Source organism: Stylophora pistillata, chromosome 3, assembly GCF_964205215.1.
Source record: "Stylophora pistillata chromosome 3, jaStyPist1.2, whole genome shotgun sequence".
Taxonomy (NCBI): domain Eukaryota; kingdom Metazoa; phylum Cnidaria; class Anthozoa; order Scleractinia; family Pocilloporidae; genus Stylophora; species Stylophora pistillata.
This window is the reverse complement of record NC_142521.1, coordinates 47729025-47754066: the sequence shown is the minus strand read 5'-3', so window position 1 is coordinate 47754066 and position 25042 is coordinate 47729025. Positions and strand designations below refer to the sequence as shown.

General features: G+C 38.6%; 2 protein-coding genes across 4 annotated transcripts; both read left to right on the top strand.

The window, feature by feature from the left end:
* Positions 1-77: 77 nt before the first annotated feature.
* Positions 78-12010, top strand: LOC111337863 (sphingosine 1-phosphate receptor 1-like). Of its 3 annotated transcripts, none has more exons than XM_022944244.2 (2): positions 78-714; positions 11006-12010. In XM_022944244.2, exon 2 carries the CDS (start codon positions 11018-11020, stop codon positions 11945-11947), a length of 930 nt encoding a protein of 309 aa, XP_022799979.1. In that variant the 5' UTR covers positions 78-714; positions 11006-11017; the 3' UTR covers positions 11948-12010. The 3 variants fall into 3 exon arrangements, with proteins under 3 accessions (XP_022799979.1, XP_088608773.1, XP_022799970.1); XM_088752647.1 differs by lacking the exon at positions 78-714 and adding an exon at positions 2852-3575; XM_022944235.2 differs by lacking the exon at positions 78-714 and adding an exon at positions 5487-5627.
* Positions 12011-12348: 338 nt separating this feature from the next.
* LOC111337777 (uncharacterized) lies at positions 12349-20738 on the top strand. Its single transcript, XM_088752652.1, has 6 exons — positions 12349-12697; positions 18375-18420; positions 19298-19468; positions 19685-19813; positions 20078-20137; positions 20411-20738. The coding sequence occupies exons 1-6, from the start codon at positions 12659-12661 to the stop codon at positions 20476-20478; spliced, it is 513 nt and encodes a 170-aa protein (XP_088608778.1). The 5' UTR covers positions 12349-12658; the 3' UTR covers positions 20479-20738.
* Positions 20739-25042: the final 4304 nt, after the last annotated feature.

Genomic DNA, 25042 nt, shown 5'->3' with positions numbered 1-25042 from the left:
GGCTCAGATGTATACCTATAATTTCATTGACCATATTAATAATTATAATAAATGATATTTTAAGAGGAGGCTTCCAATCACCCGAAGGTGGTTTTCAGGAGGGTCCTCTAAAAATAAAAATAAAAATAATAATAATAAAGGCTGATAGTTTCTAAAGACACTGTTTGGGGCTGTGTCGGTGGAGGTAACGAAATAATTTGGATATATCAACAAAGTTGAAATGGTAATTTGGCCACCGTAACGATTACAAAAGCTGACGTTTCGAGCATTAGCCCTTCGTCGGAGCGAATGACGAAGGACTAACGCTCAAAACGCCAGCTTTTGTAATTGTTACGGTGGCCAATTTACCATTTTAACTTTGTTGATATATCTAAATTAAAAAAAAAAGATCATCAGGGACAATTAGGACAATAAACTGCGTCTTTAGTTTAAAGCATCAACATTAGCAGCAACGTACGCGGCATTGTCCGCCGAGCAACGTTTATTTCAGCCTCAAAGCTGGATATAGTAGATGACTCAAATGCACCGCCGTTGATACTCTATAATGGCAATAAACACGGCCGCGGTTTCAATACAAGAAATATTTTAAGTTATAATCATTGAATTGGAGCTATCAAGTCAGAGGCACGAAGGAACCAGTAGTTCCTACGTCGAAATTTCATATTTCTTTCTCCTCTCTCGTGTTTGTTTCACCTTCTATAAAACTTTACGCAGGTATGTATTTTTGTGTTTCTATAGGCGCCTATTACTAATTATGCAGTTTTCTATCCGAATAACTATGGAATTTGATTCATCTGGCGGACGAATGAGATTTGAATGGAGTTATTGTCGGTAATGTGAATAACAATTGTCTGAGGTTAAATTCCTCATAGGGACTTATAATTTTTCTTTGTACCACGCTCGTGACAAGACGAACAACATCTTTCTCTAGTTCCCTGAATCATTCCAATGTAAGCTTAATGCTGGTTCACATCACTTTTTCATTCAATTTTTGAGAGGAATACTTTACTATTCATCATTTAGGACTTTATTTGTTTTTCTATTTTTTCTAATTTTTGTTTACCTATCTTTGCCCACAACACCGGGCACGTAGTGCCCGGTGTTGTGGTCTATCTTTGTGTAGTGTCTCCTCTAGGGTGAATTGGGGAGGGAAGGTGAGATCAATACATGGACTGAAGTGGCTGCATATTGCGCCTGATGAATTCTGACGTCCGATCTCACCTTAACTGATTGTAAAAGCGCGACTGATTATCTATATAGTAGTTTGCGCTATATAAATGTTAAATTGTTGTTGTTGTTGTTGGTGTATTTAAACGTTTACCCATCTATTTGTTTCTAAATTTCCCGCTTTGGCAGTGGATAATTGCATTACTTTGATTATTTATTTCGACAAGTTTTTGGTTCAGCTGATTATCATAAGCCTTTTTTTTACTTTTCCATGATACTGATCTAGTAAGGGTAGCGGTAGGTATTTTCGACACGTTTTTGGTTCAACTGATCATCATAAGCCTTCTTTTTTACTTTCCCATGCTGCTGGTCCACTAAGGGTAAGCGCCTCACACAGTTCTGAGTGTAGAATACTCATATCGAGGACATTTTTTGTTGTTGCTATCGTAGCAATAAAACGGCCTTGATGACTGGTCATGCAGTGGCGACGTTGTCACCAAATGTATTTTAGTTATCTCTGATCTTCAGTGAGCTTCTTCAAACGCTATTTTACAACTGTAATTCTTACTCATGTTTTAGGCGATTAAATCAGTTACAATTCTCCTTGCTACATTGAGCGTGTTTGTTAGTCTTAGGTTGGTGATTGCAACTAGGAGAACTCCCCAGAACAAAGAAAATTCGGCACCCTATTTAGCGGTGACCCTGTATCAAGCGGTCAAAGTCATAGTCCCGCAATTGTTTTCCCTCGATTACTGCAATTTTCAGCTCAGTCTATGAAGCGGTCAAGGCCGCCCTTTAATGAGTCCCAACGGCCTTATTGAACGGTCACTTAAACTGGAACCACTCAAATAAAACGAAGAATAATCTTTAAATTTACATAAAATATGTAATCTGTACATCATACGCAATAATCTGTAAAGTAAAATTAGATTCATTTTTGTCTTCCGAAATCAATGTACCGGTAAATGGTACTTTTGAGTGAGTTTTTATACAAAAAGCGGCAACTATGGCATAAAATGGCGATTTTTACCATTAAGTGGTCAAACTGTATTCAGCCAGTGGCGGAGCTAGGGGAGCCCCCCCTCCCCCTTTCCCCTCCTTTCCCATCCTTGTTTTGGGTAGAAAAATAAAACAGAGGGAAAAAAAGCGGGCAGGTGAACATACACAAACAAAAACGTCCCCCGCTCTTAGCTCCCCCGCTCTTAGCTCCCCCCTCTCAGCTCCTCCCCCCCTCGCTCTTAGCTCAAGTTCTGGATCCGTGACTGCTAGCGGTCACTCCGCTATTTCCCGTGGGTGACTTCTTGATACAGGTTCGACTAGACATGAAAAATACAGTCTCCTTTGACTCGTGCTCCTGTTGCGAAATAGAAGGACAGTGAATTATTAAACAGTTTTTATTAAACTTGTAACTTGTGTGAAAGGGAGGTTAAGTTTGGCGTGTTAGTATTATATGAATTTGTATTAGGAAGACAAAAACGAAGAAAAGAATTTAAAAGGAGACAAAGGTAACGAAATGAACCAATTTTTCACGAGTTCAAGAAATTCATCATAGATAGAAAATGCGAGTTTTCACAGCCTGAAATAAAATGAGATCCGAAGGTAAGGCATCTGAAATCATTCTACGAGATGAGCGAAACAAATACAGGCTATCTTTTCCGTTTACGGCATAGAGTAAAAGCAAAAATATATGTTCCTCAAACGTCTAGATTAATACAGTCTAATTTACTGCTCGCAACTACAACTGTGAAATCAGTTTTAAAGTTTCATCATCGAAAGACTCGAAAGTTTTATCGTTATGATGACTATATATATCTATAGAAATATATCCATCTCTTACTAAAGTATGTGACCATAAGTTTAAATATATAAGTGCAATGGAAATAATGATTAAAACAATAAAAAATAGATACTCAACACCCTCAAGTAAATCCCCTAAAGGAGGAAATTCACGTTAATACTAAATGAAGAATATGTTGATGATCGTAGTCTAGGTTTTTTTTATTCTTAATTATATTTCTTTAACTTAAAAAAGACGGAGAAAATAGCGAATGTCTTACATTCGTTCATATATGACTGTTGCTAAAAATCATGCGGATTGCATTTCAAAATTTTCTGCTCTCTGTAAACAAGCAATTTATAGTTACCTGAATATGGAAAAAGCCACTCAAAATAGAAATCCATTTAACGCTTACAAGATTTACAAAAACATAAACACGGTGAACGATTTAAAAAAAGCTATTATTATAATTCCTAGTAAGGAATTCAAACATACAATTTCAAGTTCTTTGGCGATCGGTGATGAAATTGCGACTGCAGAACAGTTAAATTGGCATGTTCAAATTGTTGGTTTCTTGTAGTTACTCTACGAGTGCGAATGGCAGGACGTTATAATTAAGTGAGAAACTAAGGTAAGGTACTACAAACTTTTAATTTGATGTATATGTGCTATATTGATCAAGCGTGAAGTCAAGATGGCTGGATATTGGCCGAGTTCTTTCTTTGCATTTCGAGAGCCGCTGAGAAAGAAAGCCGACTGTGTTCGTAGCACACTAAGCCCACGAGGGTCGTTTGTTTCTGTGTTGTGACTGTCTTCGGCCGCTTTTGCGACTTCCTTACCGCCACTGAACAAAATTTACGAAATTTGTAAGTCCGCTTCACGCACTGCTTTTTTTCGCGGGATCAAAGCGGGCAATCCTTAGAGGGCAAGATGGGTAGCCCGCTGTGTTAGCCAATTAGATGACAGGATTCGCTTCATCTTTCGCACGGGCGCTCCCGGCTATATGATAAGGAGTCATATAATAATAATAAACATCTTTTGTACTTAACTCAGCATATCTTGTCAAAGTTTGACGGTCCAGCACGAAAAAATAATCAAGCTAGAAGATTTTTTAAAGAAGAACACAAAAATGAAGAAAGGAAAAGCAAATCAACAGACTTTCCAATTGCCGATTCGAAACTTGTGTTTTTCCTTCACGATACAATGTATATGTTAATGTATCATATATTAACATATACAATGTATATGTTAATGTATGATACTAGCATATTTTTTTAGCTACACCAAATTCGAGATTAAATAAAGTATATGTATGTATGTATTAGAGATTGATTTTATACATTATAGAAATCAAGAGGTCGTAATGTTCTTACTTCTTAGTTTAAGACAACTCGGAATGAACTTAGTCAAAAAATTGATACAAAGTGCCAGAGATCTCGGAAATACCAATATGAGGCAAAGAAACGTGATACAAGTCTACTGTACGTATTAAGGAAACAGTTATCCAAGTGAAGGATAGGGTTAAAAGCTATATTTGGGCACGTTATGCTATTTAAACTTGGTTTTTATGGAAACACTACTTTCCACAATGTTTGCCTGGGTTGCTGAGCTGGTATATTTTTTCGTCCTCAAGGCTAGTCAACACTGTGAACCTCTTTTGGTCGTCTAACTTGTGGCACAACTATTTCGCACGTGCATGCTTACGGTATTCTTTGATTTGCTTTCCAGTTCACAGTTTAATAGCCCATGCCTCCAGGACGTTTTGTAATGAGTCAAAATGGGTGGGTGGATAAGTGCAGATGAGTCAATTTGGAAGCACTTTAAAATAAAATATACCGTTAGCCGGCAGGTAGACTATCGCTAATGGAGAAAAAATTAGGGAAAGTTCGATAAGATAATTATAATTGTCTGAGAGAGCACAAATTTAACGAGTCAGAAAACTCTAAAGATTACCATGCACAAACACGTCAGCGCGAGGGTGTTAAAGTAAATGTGTGATAAAAGGAACTGATGTATCGATTCAAAAAATAAAACCAACTTAAGCGAAAATAAAAAACTAGGAAAAGAACTCGGAAATGGAAAAGCATAATCGGTAACTTCAATTAGATCGCATATCCTGTCTTACAACTTATTTTGATCTGCGTTGCGATACTAAAACTGAACCTAAGTGCTATAACGAGGAGGCAAAACAATATATTGGACTGATTTAAACCTCTTCCATGTCTAAAATTAAGATCGTTTTTTATTTGTACCATTTAAGTATCAGTTATATCTGAGGGTTTTGATGAACAAGTGAGACATTTCTTAAACAAAATCGACACTCGTTAAACGTTTTTAAGAAAGTCATAGTTTTCAAGCTGATTCAGCAAATGCAAGAAAAGATTTGCAATTTTCATTGTTCATAATTACAGATTTGTCTTCATGCGTCTTCATCTACAAATAAAATATTCCTTTTGTGCTCGTTACCAAATGCATTTCTGCAAATGTATTGGCACATAAATTTTGAATATACAAAAAAATTACAATTTTAAATAGATCCGGAATTTTCTTTGAACGAATTAAAACAGCAGCAGGTGTTTTCGAGCGTTTTTCAAACAGTTTACTTTCGTTTACTTTATATTAACATCTTCCTTTAGAAGCGCGGGGCAGCGTCTCTCTGGACGATTTGTTTTCAAGCTTACCGGTAAGGTGTCACACTTGTCTGATGTTTTTTAAATTTGTGACGCACTCTTGGTAAAAAAAAAACATTCAGGAGAAGACACATGCAGCGATGTTGACAAGCTGTATTTTGAAATGCAGTCAAAAAACTCAATGTAATGCATACTGTGATCACAGTATTGAGAGGGTTCAGACTCCTCAGTTGTAGCTTGTTGAAATATGAACTGTGAAGTGTTTATTGATCGTTTTTAGAAGATCTGAAATGAAAGTAAGAAGAGAATATTTTTTCTAATGGCGAAGGAAAACAATTCTTGGCATAATGCCTTCGATGCTTAACAAAGCACGCAAAAAGAAAGGCTGGGTGAATAAAATCAATCCATGCTGCATGCTGCATGCTGCATGCTGCGGCTCAGTTGTAGGAGAAAAATAGAAAGAACTAAAGATATATATATTGTGGGAGGAAAAAGACAAGTAAACTACAAGTTCATCCCTACAAGCCTGTTTCGTGGTCGCCCACTCAACTGGGGATTTTATTAAATCCCCTGATGAGTGGGCGACCACGAAACAGGCTTGTAGGGATGAATTTGTAGTTTACTTGTCTTTTTCCTCCCACAATATATACTTCGCTCTACTTCTATGTATTGAGCACTGTTCTACGAAAATCAAGTCACACTTTATATATATATATATATATATAATGTGTGGTAGTCGAAAAAAAACATATATATATTATATTATATATATATATATATATATATATATATATTGTAGTACACGAGGACGGACAACTTCGAGCTAAGAAAGATATATACTCAAATAAAAAGTCTAAGAAAGTTTAATAAAATACGTTTCGGTCCGAGACCTTCATCACTGTTGGCTCGGGGCCTTTTAACTAGTTATATATATATATAAATATATATATATATATATATAAAGTAAAATAACAAAACAAAAACAAAACAAAAACCAAATGAATCTTTTCGAGTGCTTTGACTTTAAGTTTCGTTCAGCGTTTCTTCCTTTGACAAACTCTTGCGAAAAATCGACCCAAGACATTAGAGACAGACGGCAGAGACATTTAATATTCCACGTTTTAAGAGAAGCTAATTCATGTTCGGCATCATATTTTGTGGGCTGGCTTCCACAAATACTTAACGTTGGCAGATAAGACGAATATTGACACTTCAGGCTTTAACAGTAATCCTGTAACTGAACGAAGGAGCAGTTATTCGGATAAAAAAAATTCCAACCTTCTACAGTAAAAGAGCTATATGCTGCTTTATTTGCAAGACATGTACAGGGAAAAAACAAAAATGATAGCTAAAACAAATATCCTGGCCTATAGGTGCTTCTCGCGATCGATTTACTAAACGATAAGCCCAAAAACAGGTTTCAATATTTCCATTGTCGAAAAAGTATGTTTATAAGCTTTAGAAGTACCAAGCTTGGTAATCTTATGTGCACAACGCCGTAACATACCATGTTCAAGAACTAACACATTTCTTAACCTTAAAATCACGCAGCTTAACAAAAACCGGCCAAATCCTGTTTTTTCCCTTAATCTCTCATAGAAATTTCATTCAACGCCCGTTGAGAAACGCTAAAACCCCAACCATTCCATTGTTCTTGGAATTTTTGTCTTTGCACTAAAAGCACAGAATTATAATTTAACGCTTACGTTAATTACAGTTGTGAGCACGTCGAAACTGTGACGAAATTATGTCACAGAAACTGCAAACTGATATCTATGTTTCCCAGAGGTGGTTTAAAAGAATTCGAAAAGTCGAACTAAGAACACAACAGGGAGAAAGTAAAAATGCATATCGCTCAATAAAATAAGCTGTTGATTTTTCCTAAAGCCAATTTCATTTCAAGTGTTTTCGTTAAGTCTTATCACAAGAAAGACAATTCAAGCCAGCCCAAAAAATATTATATAAATGGAATATTTTATACTGAAAAGCTACAATTACTATCTTTGCACAGAGATAATTTCAAATATGACCAAAACTAAGCAGTCTAGGCAAACAACTCCATCTTATCGGTGAAACAATTACCACCATTTTGTGTAGGTTGTAATTTTACTGTTTTATTTTTTCATCTTTATGGTACTGTAGAAATTTGTGATTACTCACGATCTCCTGTTCCCACCACAAATCAATGAGATGTGAAAATGTTAAGCTGATCTGCAAAAATCATTCATTTATCTACTTGCATTGTAAACAAAGAATTTTGTCAAAGCCTCGAAAACATTCAAGTGCACTTTGAAATACAAAGAGTTTCCTAAATAATTTGTTTTTTCTCCTTATGATAACAAAGATATTTTGAATTCTTCGTTTTCAACCTCAATGACTAGTAATGGGGAAAGAGTTTCCGGCTTTAATGGAAATGTATATTTTACGTTTCCTTTTTCATAATTTACCTTAATCCCCTCTCTTTATTTGTGTTCCCAATTAGAGAGAAATGTTAAATGCGTAGAAACTTTTTAACTTAAATAATTCGGCGAAATTTGCCGATCTTCGCACGTTCTACCCCTCGAGTAAGACATAAACCTTATATTGATCATAACTTTAGCACAACCTGGTAAAGTTATCGATTTTTTTAGTATTGTTCCACTGGCTTGATACCGGCAGCAATAGAAATGTTTACGAAAAGGATTAGTTTTCCGATCGATTCGATTTCTCAGTTTGAGTTCGGTCGAGAATGGATTAGGGTAATGTTTACTTTTTCGCAAGAGTGATTCAGGCTTGAAACGCCAGTTTGTTCGCCATAGAGTCAAACTGTCGATGCCTTCTTTGGGTGTCAGAGGTACAGTTTGTGGTATTATATGTACAACAACTGTTCTCTGCTGTTCTATGGGACGTCACGGACGGTTTCGAAGGGTTCTTATCTAGATCCACTCACGTCTACGAAGCAAAACACTGAAACAGCGTAAACAATCGAGTTGTAAAACACCTCGTTGTTATAGTTAGTTCTCCTTCGAAACAATCCATGACATCACAGAGAACAGCTGATAATAGCTGCTGTAACTCTACCCTTACCTTTGCACAGACGGTTCCTTCTCCATCGGAAAGAAAAATAGAAATAGTACTGATAATGATAATGATAACAATAAGAATGATAAAAAAAAATTACACTTATGTTTCTGAAGAGCGCGATTAAACAGACGGTTCCAAAATCGCGAAAGATTCTGCAGAGTTTGGGTCAGGACAGGCCTTGGATGACTGCAAGCGCTTGTAAACACGCGTAGCGATGATGCTTTAAAAACGGGGTACAAATGTGGCGGGTGATCTCACCAATTGAGTGCCCAGGCATAACAGCTCGTCAACACATTTCAAAATATAACCCCCTCCACGCATTGTAGTCATGGCCCCTATCGAGAATTTTCCCTTGGAGATTAGTAAGGTCGGGGTAAAAAAAAAAATTATAGTTTATTATGTATGCTTCAATAAACAAAGCTCTTTTTGTCACTGAAAGTGAATGAACATGGGCAGGATCATATCATTGCCATCGGCCAATCCATCTAAAATAAGGGAACCCTTCAAAATGTTACCCTGTGAAAAAAAATCTTAAAGAAATAGTAGTTGCCGAGGCTAGGAATGCGTTTGAATAACTTGAATTACTTGCAGAATAAAACATCACGTCTCGAGTATCACATTCGACGCACGTATAGAAACTGACTGATGAGGCTCGAAGAGTGAAATATATTTCAAGATTCTTAAAACATTGTTATTTTATTTTTACAGTTTCTATACGTGCATCGAATGTGATACTCGAGACGTGATGTCTTATTCTGCAAGTAGTTCAAGTGAAAAAAAATTTTCCTTAGTTATTCCGAAATATCGGTGGTATGAGAATATTCCTTCATAAAACATCCATTTGGTGCGTTTCAGGTTATTCTTTTGTGTTGTGTACAACATTTTAGGCACCAGGAGAAAGCATTGTTTTTTTGTTTATTGGCTCTATTTTTTTCCGCTTTCGTAGAAGGAAAAAAAAAAAAAAGAAAAGTTACCTCGAAACAATTTCAAGAGCTGCAATCATATTATTTTTCAAACAAACTATTTCTATTCAGAGACTAATCGACGTTGATACATCAGAAATCAAACCATGCATTTTCAGCAGAGCAGCTTATTAGAAATCTTTCCATACTTCGGTCAGTTTTCTGCGTTGTCGGCGAATGGTAAATACTAGGCCTGTCAGGTTTTCATTTTTCCCTAATTTATTGGGAAAGATTTGGGTCTCTTTTTGTCTCCTATTTAAGTCCACAATAATATTTGTGATATTTTCGTCTTACTCCTTTTTCCAGGCTGCCAATGTCTGATCCGAGGGCCAACCAAATGGACAAGCATTCGTATATTTTGATTTCTGTGTCTAGTCCGGTGACATGTGAACATTTCCGATGTTTTTTTTCCGAATAAAAATGTTTGCCTCAACTGGGCTTTCTACTTAGTAAAGCTGCCGATTTAAGCAAACCATAAACAAATGTACCTTTGGAAAAGACTGCCTTTTGTATGTGCCAAGTCTCCACTCGTAAATAGAATTTTCAAAAAAAATTCGACTTTAAGTGAGTCAAATTAACAAAAACGATAATTACCATTTCAGTTTTGGCTTTGTGCACCCTATCGAAGATCCTTTGTTGCACTAAATCGAAACGTGACGAATATAAGAGTAACATATCAAAGACGAAAATATCACTGCGCCATTGAAGGATTTATGTAAAGAAATTTAATGTACTGTGCGCATGGTTTTCCTCCAAGCGAAAATCTTACCATGGGCTAATAGAAAAAATTATGAAATAGACATAGGGTAGCGTTTCGTCCTTCCAATTGCTGGCATCAAGCTAGATTACGAAGGCCTCTCTGATAGAGAACAAATAGCCGAGTTACCTTTTAATATGATCAATAAAGGCTATTGACCGCTACGTTCTAGACTAAATCTTTGGAATTTCCCGGCGGTCGTTGATTAACACCGATATTTCTTTGTTTAGTTAACTCATATAAGCAAGGGTTTCTTGAAATGAACGGTAAAACACGACGTTTCGACCGTGCTTCGGTCATTGTCAAGTGAATGGAATGAAATACAGTAAATATATGTATATATACACGTACGAAATATAAAAAAATTTTTTGCAGGTGTAAACAGACAATAAAACTACAAAGAAAGTGCTAGTAAAAAGCTAATTAAAAACCTTAGCACGAATTGAATCAGACTGTACATTGAGAACAGGTCTTAGCTTGTGAATAAAAAACATCTCATAGACGAGACAGTCAAATTTCTGTTATTTAACTCAGCCCTCCTAAAAGTTTGTTTAGAAAAAGACTGGTGAACTACCTTAAAGTAAGCGCGTACCGGTTGGGTTTTCTGATTTTAAAGATGTAATTACGTCAATTTCCTCTTTTAATTTAGGTCAAAGCAGAAATGGCAACGTTTTATACATCACAACAAAAGTCATTCCACGTCAACAAGGAAGAGGGCTATGTGTGGTGCATGCTGTTCTTGGTAGAGGCAGCTTTTGTCATCGCCCTCAACATGTTCGCTATCATTATCTTCAGTACAGATCGCCGAGTCCGCAAGCATAGTACATATCTACTCATAAACCTATCAGCGGCTGATACAGGTGTGGGTGCTCTCGTGATACCAGCTTCTGTTCTCCTTCGCGGAAATACGTATCAACTTTGGGATGTACAGATAACTCCTGCTAGATTAATTTCCGCATATGGAGTAAACTTACTGTTCTGCGGTTGCTCGCTCGGATTTTTGGCCTCGATATCTGTAGAGAGGCTGCATGCTACAAGGAATCCAATCGGACACAAGATCATGTCTGGATTACTTTATAAAATTTGGGGCGCAAGCATTTGGCTCGCGTCGCTAATTTTCACAATATTTACAATTTTATTCATGTATTATGACGTGTTAGGGCTCAAAATTTGGTTCTTCGCGGCTTCATTTGTCTTCTGTTTGCTTTTGATTCTCTGTTGTAGCTACTGCGGAATCTTTGTAACAATCCGATGCAGTAAGAAACCTCGGCATGATCACCGCGGACAGGCTAGAAAAGAAAGAAAACTTACGATGACACTCTTCATTGTTACATTACTATCTCTCTGCGTATGGACTCCATATGTATTTTTTACTTTCCTGGAGGAACAAATGACTCGCATATTATCTGACGAAGCTCTTCTGCGCATAAGATGCATTTGTGAGTTGCTATTCTTTGCCAACTCGTTTGTAAATCCAATCTTGTACACCATCAGAATGCCTGAGTTTAGGAAAGCGGGTATTAAACTGATAACCTGCACAAAGGACTCTCCTGACAGACAACACTCAGAATCGACTTTTGAAAGACCGTAATAAACTATAAAATAGCTTTATACAGGCGTATTATGCAACAATAAATGAACTCTTAAAAATTGATTGGCATTTCGTTCTGTGAGATTGCAAATTTTATCTTCTAGATGCTACGGAGGGTTGTCCAGCTTTCTATTTCCTCATCAAGGTAAAAGGTTCACCTACCTACAGGCCCACGTCCCCTCTTGAAACAAATCGCTTTCCTATCGCTAGAATCGAGTCAGTTGTTTTGATCTAACCGCAAGACTATGGAAAATTTTGAGATAAGTTTATTCAAACGATGATTCATTTTCACCTGTAATTAGCTGTGCGGTCAACGGCACGCAGATCTGCAAGCACCTCTTACAAACCAAGTATGCGGTCCGTAAAAACCATTAAAAACCATACGGACCAAGTTTCTTGAACAGGCACGAGCGTCACGGGCATTATATTTTAGGAGGAAAAAGCGAATTCGTAGCCTACAGTACTTGAAGACCGAGAAGAACAGGGTTATAAGATATCATATCTAAATGAGTCTGGCAAGTTTCGTCAAACGGAAACGGAAAGGGTTTTTATTGACAGACCCAAACGTGGAGAGCTAAGCGAGTCATATAATTTCCGCAAAATATTCAATAAACGAAATGGAAATAACTCAAACAATAGCCTGGCAACACAAGAAAGATTTATACCTTCACAGGTAATTCCTACTTGCTTAATTGACCAATCGAAGCGCTTATGGTAAGCAGAGGTTATGACGAAGGAAATATTCTAAAGGTAAGAACTATATGGTAAAGTTAAAATTTTAACGATGCAATGCCTCAGAGTTCCATCATGTCATCGAACGGTTACTCTTGTATCGAGTTAATGATTCCAGTGGCATTCAAATCCAACTGCCCCCTACGGATGTTCTAAGAAAAATCAACTGTGTCCTTGTTATTCAGTTAAAGAATATTTTAATGACCTAGAAACAAGTAAATAAATAATGGCTTATGATAATTTTCAAATGTATATGGAATTTTGGACGCCTCCCGTCAAGAGGAACTAATGTTTTCAGGGTTTCTCAGGGTTTCCACTCATTCGCTATTTTGCATTTTTCCTGTTCGCTATTTCTCGGCACGAATCATAATCAATGCCAGAAGTTTCTATCGTTAATGAAATTACAATTTTGCCTTTGCATAGATTGGCCACAACGTATTTTTTACCACTACTGCCTTGTCGCATCGCATGCTTATTAAAATGGCGCTGATCGAGGTTGGTTTGAGCGTAATCGAACGTAAATGTTATCTTTGAAGGAAACTATAGACCGCTTTGAGCAAGGGTTGTTTGAAACTAGCCGAATAAAGTTTAATTGCTCATAAGATAGCTAAAGATTAATGAAAATACGTTGCACCATAGTTGTAATGTCGTGTCGACTGAGTTGGAACATGAAACCACTCATTGATTTATGGAAATTATTTTTTTGTGTATATCAATATTTTCACTCAAAATGAAGCTCGACGATTTACTACATCGGATCATTGAGCTCCCTCTTTGGAAAACAGAAAGGAAATAGAGTTTCAAGAATTAGTTTCTAACATAACGGATTCTCCAAAACAGCCGTTACGTAAGACTTATGGAACCGACTTGCAATTTTTAGAACGTAACAGAACGACCATGACATTGACCACCTCGTATCATCTCGCTTTTATCGTGCGGACTTGCTAACTTAATTTACAGATATTGGATTAGTTACTCGTAAGTAGAATGAGCTTTCCTTGTTCCCTTTCAAATTGTAATTTTCAGTCTTGCTTGGCCAGGGCTTTTATTTATCCGCAAGAAATCCAACCACTACCTCCCATGGAGCGTACTATCAAGCTTTAACTGTCATCATACAACCACCCCAAGCAAAGAAATTAAAGGGTATCAGAGTGAATGGGTTGTAAAAGGGGTTCTCGTTACACCTTATCCATATACGTCATCTCTACCATGGCTCTCTGCAGACATTAAGAGTGAAAAATTCTGTTCCTTCACAAGTCACCGTCAAAGCCATAGAGCGCATGCGTGATTGAAAGGATTAAGGTTGCCAGAATTAGGACACCCTGCGTGAAATTAATCACCTTTTTCACAAGCTTTTCAACTTCTTTTCGCGTGTCTTTCACATGCATATGAAAGTTGCATGTTCAATAAGTATAAGTTATCGTATGGGCCTCAAGTCCATAAGGGATTAATTTCGCACGTGTTTTTTAGAAGTAGTGACAAATTACGATTGAGGACAATTTTAAGAACTTTGAAAACAGCTGCTATCACTTCTTTATCACACAGAAGGCAAACGTTTTGAAGGAATATTCATTTAAGCGTAGATCATGCGTGATATTCTTCTAGGAAGTCCGCGATGATTGACAATCAACTGAACCAAGTAATGGAGTCAATGAAAACTTTTTCGCAAAATACAGCTAGCAAATCCACAAAACTCTGATTTATAAGTTTCCCTTTAGTAATAATTTCGCCGAAAAAAAGGTATTTCCTTTCACTCGGACTGAGTTAGACTGGATGAAAGAATGGCTACCTGCTAGCGTCACATCTAATTAGCTTGAATTCTGCACTTGAATGGGTACGTGTTGTTTTCCACTATAAAGAGGAGATAGAGATTGGAGCACTACTCACGCATTTTTAGGCATCATTCATTGATACTGGACACCATTCTATGCCCACTGGTGCATTTCCCTTTCGCTCATAGCTGTGCTTTTGATGAAAAATTTCCGAATATTGAAGCTCTTACAAACAACCGAGTTTGGTTGGCAAACATCTAAGTTCCGTTCAGATTCGTTCTTTCCAGCTGGTAAAAAAAACATGGTTCCATACTTGTAGGCCTGTAATGCTAAAAAGTTTGCTAGATACATCCATTACCTTTCATTTTTTTAATCTTGTCGATGCCTTCCTCTGGGTGGAAGAGAAACAGTCTGTAAGGATGTATCATAGCCATTTTCTCTGTGATTTCATGGACAGTTTAAGACTTATCCAGGCTATATCAGCGCGGTTAACGACTTTTTGCAGGAGTCACCCTCGCCATTCAACACGATTTAAAATGACCTCAACCTACGAAATCTCGGCCTCGATCGAGCATTTTTCCCCAAAATACTAAAAAGATCAGGGATCACTGTAAGAAAAAAAAAACCGCTCATTAAATGATGATTATCATTTTTATTTTGTGTGGGGAAAGAATGGTCTGCGCAAAAGTAACGGTGTTGCAGCAGCTATTCTAGCTGGGATATCACGGACGGTTTCCAAGGGGTATTATCTAAATCCACTCACGTCTTCAGAATAAAACACCGAAACACAGCAAACAGTGAGTTTACAGGTTAGCGATCAAATTGCAGGAATGACCCCCCCCCCCCCCCCCGCCACTCAACTCTATTTAAAATAAACACAATCCCGAAGTCTTGACCTCGATCGAGCTTTTTTCCCAAGCGGTTAAAAGGATCTGGGATCATACTTAAAAAGACCTAGTATTGTTTAGCAGGGCTGTGGCCAGACTTCAGAACAAGACGAGGCAAGTTTCGAGCGCCGAAGGCGCGAGTCGCTAGGGGGGGCTGGGTGCATGCCCCTACCCCCCCAGAAAATTTTGAACTCTAGAGTCTCAGAAATACTCTTTCAAGCATTTATCGTGGCATTTTTCTTCAGAAAAGTCAATTTTCGAAAAAGAAAAAAAAAGGCCAAAATCAAAACGAGGCAATTGCCTCTTCTTGCCTCATGCTAGCTACGGCCTTGTTTAGACAAAATTTTATCCACGCACGCTTCAATAGAGAAATTTATTTCCTTTTTCAGCCCAAGGCGTGGGTATGATCCTACCGAAAAATCTACTAAAAATACACATTTACTCAGTCATCAGTCAATCCTGCCAAAAGTGAGGTAGATCTGAATAGAACACTTTATTTTGGATATTTCGGAATAGTGTGAGAATATTCCATCAAGAGGCATCTACCTGATGTTTTGCTAGAGTGTTCTTGCGCATTGTTTTCAAACACTTAAGCCATTGGAGTCAAGTTGACTCATTTTTTTTTTCATGTTTCTTGCGCAAAAATCACTGTTTCGTAAATCTGATTGTTTTTTATTTTTTTTATTTGGTCCTTTTTTTCCGCTTTCTGGGAAGAAAGAAAAAAATCAAGACAGTTCACAAGTAGAGTCGAACCTCGATTATCCGAACTCGTCGGGACCTCGGTAAATAGTCCGGATAGTCGAGGGTCCGGATAATCGAGAGTCCGGATAATCGAGAGTCCGGATAATCGAGAGTCCGGATAATCGAGAGTCCGGATAATCGAGAGTCCGGATAATCGAGAGTCCAGATAATCGAGAGTCCGGAAAATCAAAAATATGAATATTAATGAGATAGAAATGTAAACAAAAGGTTTACAGCATAGAAAACATCATTTTAATTGTGAAATCTACACAGCCGGTATGTATTTACAAATAAAAACTTTCAGTTCAAGCATTTACAAAGGTCTAAAATGTTCAAGTATGTTCGTTCGCTTTAAAGACTTGTAGCTTGATCGCATTGCCATCATTTGTCTTCGCTGCATTAACTGCACAGGTTCAATATCGTTCTGTGATTCCATTTACGACAAGCAGTTTTTGAAATATTGCGCTGCCTTTTTAGTTGATACTAGTTTCTTTGTCTCGTCGCACTTGCGGGCTTCGAAAAGCGCACAGGATAATAAGCTGTTTCAACAGTGTTTTGAGAGGATTAATGGGCCTTTTACGACTTTGAGTTTTCAAGATCACAGCTAATTAATATTCATGAAAAAATTAGGACCAGAGAAAAAAGTCTGGATAATCGAATAATGCGGATAATCGAGGTTCGACTGTAAAGATGTTGACCTGCGCTTATAGGCAAGAACAGTAATCTGCCAGACCACCAATTATCTTTGCTTTCCTTGATGAAGTTTTGAAACAAAATTTTTGTTTCCAAAGATTGTGGATATTAGCTACACTAATGCCTAAGGATATCACCCGAAGGCAAAACTCCACCGAAGGAATTATCGCCTGAACTCAACACTTGCCAAGCGCGATTTAAACCATCCGACAAAAAGGCCCCAGAGGACAACAAACAGTAGAGCGATTGTCTTGAAACGAATAAAACCATAACAATAGGCGACGTTTAAATATGAGTAAGGTATAAGAACATTTATTCAAAAAACCTTTCACCTGACGTGTCTTTAGTTTGTTCCTACATACTTTATAAACACTTTAACCACTAGAGTCAAGCTGCTTCATGTTTTACGATCCTTTCTTCAAAGGTTATCTTTTAGCACTTTCCATTGTTTATCCATTTGTTATTGTTTTTCTTTTTTCCGCTATCGCAGAGGGAAAAAAGACAAGCCAGTTGACTAGTAGTTCAGTTAACTTGTAGCAAAATGCAATAACGGTAATCTGTCAGGCCACCATTCACTTCGTGTTAAATTCCCTTAACGAAGTTTTTAGACAGACAAATTGTCCCCAAAGAGCAACCGGACGAAAGGGGAAATATTAACTGGGTGGAACAAAAAGATAATATGACCTTAAAAGGAGACAAAGTGAGGCATTAATCCTTCCTATTAAATCAGAAAAATATTAACACCCATAGGCTTATTGTTCAGCACTCAACTGAAAGTAGAAAAACATCTAATCCGGGAAAAAATTAAATGGAGCTGCTTTGTTGGAATCGCTTAGTTTCGTTCCAATAATCACGCTTTCAACATTATCACTGCGCCATTGGAGGATTTGTGTGAACTGCTCATAATTTTCCCGTGGAATGGCATCCTGTATCAAAATATCCGTGGTAAGTCTTCTCACTTTATGAAAAGATGCTGAATAATTTCGTGTTCAGCCAAGGCAAGGTGAAAGAAAGCCTAGCTGATTTTGCCATTAATTGGCTTGCGGCTTCATAGGCTAAACAGGTAACGATTAAAAAGCTGACTGGTTGTATCACTGCTGCCGGCAGTTCATTTAATCTGCTGACCGGCTAACCGGCTGGCTGGCTGGCTGGCTGGCTGACTGACTGGCTGGCTGGCTGGCTGGCTAGCTGGCTGGCTGGCTGGCTGGCTGGCTGGCTGGCTAGCTCACTGGCTGGCTGGGTGGCTGGCTGCATTACAGTGGTTACTTTGGCTACTTTGGTTACTTAACAGTGGTTACTTTGGCTACTTTTGTTACTTAACAGTAGTTACTTTGGCTACTTTGGTTACTTAACAGTGGTTGCTTTGGCTACTTTGGTTACTTAACAGTGGTTACTTTGGCTACTTTGGTTAGCTTATTTTGACTGCAGAGGCCAGGTGATTGATTGGCTGCGAACTGCCTGACATTAAGCGTGGCTATCTAAAGCGTTACTAGTTAGGAACAAGGTTGGCTTGCTAGATAACTAAATATTTGACATGAGTTAGCTCACTCGTTAACTCTTTCCATCAGTTTTACAAAGCTTGTTTTTCATTTTTTATTCGAGGTGGCGTTCTTTGCTGTAGTTGATTTATCAACCGCAGAACCATATGGTAAGTATACTCAGTTCGAGACACAAAATGTAATGGGATTCATTGCGTCCAAGATATCATAGACAGTTTGTAATCTCTCGCTGTGTCTTAGGGCTAATCATTACTCTGTACAGAATTGATCATAAACAATTATTCAAAACCAGAATTTAAGTATAACATTAAATAATGACATGGTCCAAATGAATAATTTTTTGACAATTAAGGGTACACTATAGCAACACTACATATGCGTTATTAACCAAGGGTGAGGTCAAGATGGCTGGATATTAGCAGATATATTTTTTTTTTGTTTGCATCTTCATGAACCGAGACGAAGTCGAGTTCCATAAAATTGCGGAAAAAGAACGAGGCTAACATGTAGCCATCTTGACCGAATAAGCTTGATCAATAAAGGACTTATTATATTGCAGAAAGATCTCGCTTTATTAAGAACTAGGAATGACTTTTTCACTTCGAGAGCCGGGAAAGATTGCCAACTCTTTTTTGTGGCACAACACACTCACTAGAGTTGTTATTTTTTCTTTATTTTGACTATCTTCTGCCACCTTTTGCGTTTCCGTCGCCGAATTTTCCAAGAATTATGAACTTAGTCATAACTCTACTTTCTTTCATGCTCGGCGTCAATGCGGGCAATCCCGAGTGGTCAAGATGGACCCATCTTGCCCGCTCGGGTAGCCAGCCAGAGCACAGGACTCGTTCCATCTTGCCAACGGGCGCTGCGAGCGATGTAATAAAGCCTGAATAATAAAAACATTGTGTGTTTTTCTTTTATCTCTGTAATTTCCTATTTGTGTATTAGATTATATATTTTTTGTTTTATCATTTTCTTTTGATATTCGACTACGCCTATGCGAATTGAATTGAGATTTTTTTTTAGATGTTCATAATGAGCCGATCAACGCTGAGAGTCGCAATGACTACCAAAGGATGAGAGACCAAGGCCGACCTGATCAAAAACTTCATGAATTCGAGAGAGACCACGGCCAATTTTATCAAGAACTCTCACAGTTAGAACATGAGTTGGACTCGCTTAAAGGAGAGCAGAATGGTAAAGTCATATCAAATTAAAGCATACAGGAGTAAATTCACTGTCGCGAAACATCTCCCTGATTCTGTATGAATTCGATAGGACACTTAATTCTATTCATTTCTAACAAAATGATATAAAAACGATCTACAATGAGGTACAAAACATAAAAGCCTTTTAGTGCAACTACCCACCTGAAGGGTAGTCCATATCTAATTTTGTTTTGTGATGGTGAAGAGGAGCAAGACGAAGAGGAATTAGATCCCGAAAACACAGGAGAAGACTCAGAAATGGACGGAGAAGCGGATGACACAGGAATGGAAGAGGCTGCAAATGATTCAGGAGAGGAATCAGGCGAAAAAGACAGTGAGTGCATTTTGAGTTTTGCTTCAGTTTTGGTTTTGATTTTAACGACCAAACTTTTTAACCAAAATCTCGATAAGACGCACAATAGCATCTATTCATGAGACCTCACCAATATCATTAAATTCCAGATTGAAAAGAGACGATGACAGACTGCCTTTTAATCTTATCGATCTTCATATCAATCTTCAACTTATTGAAAAACTTGAAGATGGTCATAAGATTTATCTATAGTTTCTCTCAGTCATGTTTTACCTATTTCAACAGATTGTTTGGAACTGAGGGAAAACTGTGAAAACATTGATGAGGATATAAAAGAAACAGCAAGTAAGAAATAATGATAATAACTAATAACGGATGTAGATGATTTAGAAGGGCAACAGAAGGCTAACTCTAAAAATGAAGAGTAACTTAAAACTATACATCAATATTCATCAATCAGACCTCGCCTATCGTAAATCCCAAGTTAAATAGAGATCAAGACAGATTATTTTTTAATCATATCATCTTCATATCAATCTTCAACCTATTGAAAAGCTTCAAGATGATCACAAGATTTACCCACAAAATCTCTAAATCACGTTTTACCTATTTCAACTGAACTATGTAACAAGAGATGTCGCTGGGAAAGGTACCAACACCTAGAAAAGGAAATAGGTAAGAAATAAGGAACAGCAACTGTTCCTAACTTAAAACTTAGAATGGTTCCTCTATTGATCTTTGACCATAGGCGTTTCCATTTCCCCCTATCCATATTCGTTATTACCTCTCCTAACACCCCGTGAATCTCAGATTGGAAGACGACGAAAGATTACCCCTCATTCTCAGAACATAATTATATCAGCCGTCGACCTGTCTACTGCGAGGGCCGTTCAGACGAATATTGACCACAAGGTGCGACTATATGGTCTACATGAAGAAATACGAGGTTCGTGTAAAAACTGTTGGGGATCAATATTTCCTATGTGAGCAAGCAAAGTTAGGTTTGTGACTATATGCCAGTCCATAGTTACCACTACTCCATACTTACCCATTAAAGTTATATATACAAGCGGCCGATTTAAACTTGAACTTGTTGTCCTTAAATTAACGAGATTACTGTGTGATGGATGTCCTACCCTGGGGTGGTTCCTGGGTGCGAATTGGCCCTGAAAATCCCCCGTGGGGAGTGGTCAATTAACGTATGTATGTATGTATGTATGTATGTATGTATGTATGTATGTATGTATGTATGTACGTATGTATTTATGAGTCAGTTCTCTTAGGGTAGTTGAGAGAACTTTTATTTACTCCTGGCGTTGCCGCGTTTTTATCTCTCCTATTATTATGAGGACCGAGTCCCGGTACTTAGCTGCGCCAACAATGAATGCTCCAGAGACTCCGTACTAATCAAAGTCTGAGAATTAAAAGGCCTCTCCCGGTACTCAGCTGTGCCAACAATGAATGCTCCAGAGACTCCGTACTAATTAAAGTCTTAGAATTAAAAGGCCTCTTAATTTTTTGGAATATTGGGTAGGTTTCTTTAGTCAGTCGTGTCTGGGTGGCTGTTACCCATGATGCTTCAGTGTAAAGTTTTTCTCCGTGGGTCCGTGTGTAAATGGTTGTTCTCGCATGTGAGTTGACCATGTTGCTTCAGGCAATAAACTTTGGATGGATTTTTGACGGCTGTTAACTTATTACATAGTATTGGCTGTGTGAGCCGGTGCCCAACCTTGTATAGCGGTCATTCTCCTACAGGAGCTAAATGACTTTCTTTTCACGGGTTCTTCGAAAGTAGATCATGCGGCTAAGTAAATCATGTTTTGCCCATTTTAAGAGAACAAAAGAAAGCTGAATTGAAAAACTGCGTGGATTTATACTAAGAAAACGGATGTCCAGGTAAGAAATAAGGGGCATTAGTTCTTGTTCACTCAAAACTAAGAAAGGTTTTTGAAAGCCACCTTTGTAAGCTAATTTTTATCTTCTTGTTCCTCTCGCAATTTTCCAGAAATTAAAAAGAAAGGAAAGCCCTATATCTACCTTTGAAGAAGACATGCATCGGTTCAACCAAGCGAAGGTTTTCTCAGTGTTTGATATTAAGGATTTGTTCCAAACCACTGAGTTAACAGATGAATCTTCTATACTGGTACACCCCTTGGGGTCTACACCGGTGGGCTTTACTTCAGCGCATGAATGCCTTCATGATGTTTTCTGTATAATCAAGGGCGTTTTGAGCACTGATAATGAAATTATTGTCATTGATCTGGGCGGGTGTCTAGCATATGCCATCCGGGATCATAACCACACTTTCATCTATTAACAGAATCGTCTCTCTCAGCACAACCTCAACCTAAGCCCGGCCAAATTCATTTTTACAACACATACTGCACCTTGTATGGGTCACATACGTACCCACAAAGAACTGAAACCGGGTACAGAAATGGCCAGTGCTGTTCTTGACACTCTCCAACCTCAAGACAATGCCGCCACACTACGCTTCTGGGGATAATCACGTATCTGTCCTAGTTCTGCCCAAATCTCAGTGAAGTAATTCGTCCTCTTCGTGACCTCACACAGATTAAGGACGATTTTCTCTGGTGTGAACAGTAAAGCTTTAACTTGAGCTTAAAAACTAGTCTCCAAAGCACTATGTCTCCGCTACTACGATGTGAATGCTCTTGTTATACTCCAAGTGGATGCTTCAGAATATGGCTCAGTTCCTGCACTGCTCCAGCTTCCTATAGCTACAGACACCCACTGACTCTAAAGCCTGGTTCACATATAATCGCAGACGATCACAGGCGATCGCACTCGATCGCCAGCGATCGTCTGCGATCATATGTGAACAGCTCTGCGATCGTGTGCGATCGCAGGTGATCGTGGGAATAGGACCATGTTCTATTCGTGCGATTGGTTGCGATCGTGTGCGATCGAGTGTGATCATATGTAAACAAACTTCTGCGATAATGCGCTTGGAATGTGTCCCACAATGCTATGTTTTCCCAGCGTAAAGCACCACAAGCGTCATGATACCGTGACAATCCTGAGTTGTTTATCAACTTGTGCACGGGCGTGTGTTTCGACAAGGTGGAAGGTGAAACTGACACGGAACAGTTTATGGAAGAAATTAGAAAATACGATTGTTAAATCGCTTTAGCAAAGAATTTTCTCTTTCTTTAGACTTTCCGCACCAAGAAGCAACGTTTCTTCTTTAACCTATCAACAGTTTTCCGTCTAAGTAAAGACAACAGAAGCAGAATGCTAGCACCTATTAAATATTCAGTGTCCTCTGTGTCCGTGTTGGTTGACTAGAGTTATATTGTATTGTCGCTGAATGGTAAATCGTGGACTCGGTGGTCACAGATCGCTGTGATAGGCTGCGATCATATGTAAAGATGCGATTCGCGATCTTCGGTTGAGTGGTTTCAATGATTGTGCGATCGCCTGCGATCACCTGCGATCGTCTGCGATCTTCTGCGATTATATGTGAGCCAGGCTTAACACCATTCCAAGGCAACTAGTGACCTACAGTTCCAGTACTCTTTCTCCAACTAAACAGTGCTAAAATTGAGAAAGAAACCCTTGCCATCGTTCATGCCTTTCACAGATATGATCAGCTCCTCTTCGGCAAGTCAGATGTGACTGTCCACAGCAACCACAAACCTCTAGAGATTATCTTTTTAAAAACGTCTACTACCCTCAGCCGCGCATAGTCTACTGAGCATGATGCTCACTCTTCAGCGTTACACTTTCATGTTGAGTACCAAAACGGTTCCTCGCTCGACTTTGCAGACTCTTTCTCCCTCTCCTTCACCCGCTACGTCACATAAGCAGGTCCATGGTGAGTTACTCTGCTGAGTCGAGTTTGGTTCCAACAGTCCTTGCTCTCTGTCTTCCACGATGCTGCCCCTCAAGGCATCAGAACTGCCGCTTGGACAGGCCCAGAACAAATCATTCTCGCCTCACTATATGGTACAAGACTGCTGTCTCAGAGCTGGCTCGTCCATATTGGTCTGGTCGTCGCGAAATCACTGTTCACGATGGCTTGCTTTTCAAGCATGATTGTATTATCATCCCCTCTTCTCTTCGCGAACTCCTCTTACGCAAACTCCCCGCAGCCCATCCTGGCTCTGAATTTGTTCTTCTTAACACTCGCAGCTGTGTGTTCCGGTCTGGCCTTAATAGCCAAATCAAGACTTGAGTCAATCCTGCGTCAATTTGTGCGCGACATGCACATCAACACCCTCAAGAGCCACTCCAATCCCATTAAGTACCTTCTTTACGATGACAGCTTTTTGTCTCACAAGAAGTTGCATGAACTTAGTCGACAAACTCCCAAATATCCAATGTTCAGCTGTCGTGCAGGTCAATATCATTCACCCGTTCTTGGTTTTACGCGTGACGAAAGAGTGCACTGATTTTCAGTCATATCAATCTTCAACGTTTTGAAAAACTTTAGAACGTTTCTCTATAATTTCCCTAAATTATGTTTACCTATTTCAGGTTCCAATTTGGGGGAATCTTTGGAAAATTCCAGACTATGCCATTGTCGAGGTAAGAAATAAGGAACAGTTATCGCTGGTTACTTAGAAAGGTCTTTCGAAGGTTTTTTAAGAATAGATTTTTCCCCAAGCCACCTTTGTAAGTTTATTTTAAGCTTACAAAGGTGGCTTGAGGGAGAAAGCAGCCACTCAATTTGGCCAATCGTTATTTTAAACCCCACAATCATCGAGTATGAAACAAAAGTTTATAAATTTTTTTTTCTCAACAGCCCGTGGCCGTGGCCGTGGCCGTGGCCGTGGCCGTGGCCGTGGCCGTGGCCGTGGCCGTGGCCGTGGCCGTGGCCGTGGCCGTGGCCGTGGCCGTGGCCGTGGCCGTGGCCGTGGCCGTGGTCGCTATTAAACACCTAATATCAAGTTATCTTTTCTTCTTTATGACCATTTTGAGCGATACATAATTTTCACTTCAAGCACAAATAATGTGAAACTGCGTGTTTAGCAGTCTTAATTGTTTTCTTAAGTGTAATCCTAAGCCCTCTTTACGATAGGAAAACCAAACAGTTGCAAAGTACACACCAAGCTTATAGGTTTAATACATAGATTTAGCCAAGCCTAAAAGCGGAGCTCCCAAGTTCGTAACAATAATTATAACATAAAAGATGTGCATTTGCCAAGACTCGCCTGAGACACCCCTTCCTCCGTTTTGATAGTCTCCCCTACCCTTCCCGTGAAATCTGAGGGCAAGTGCCCTCGG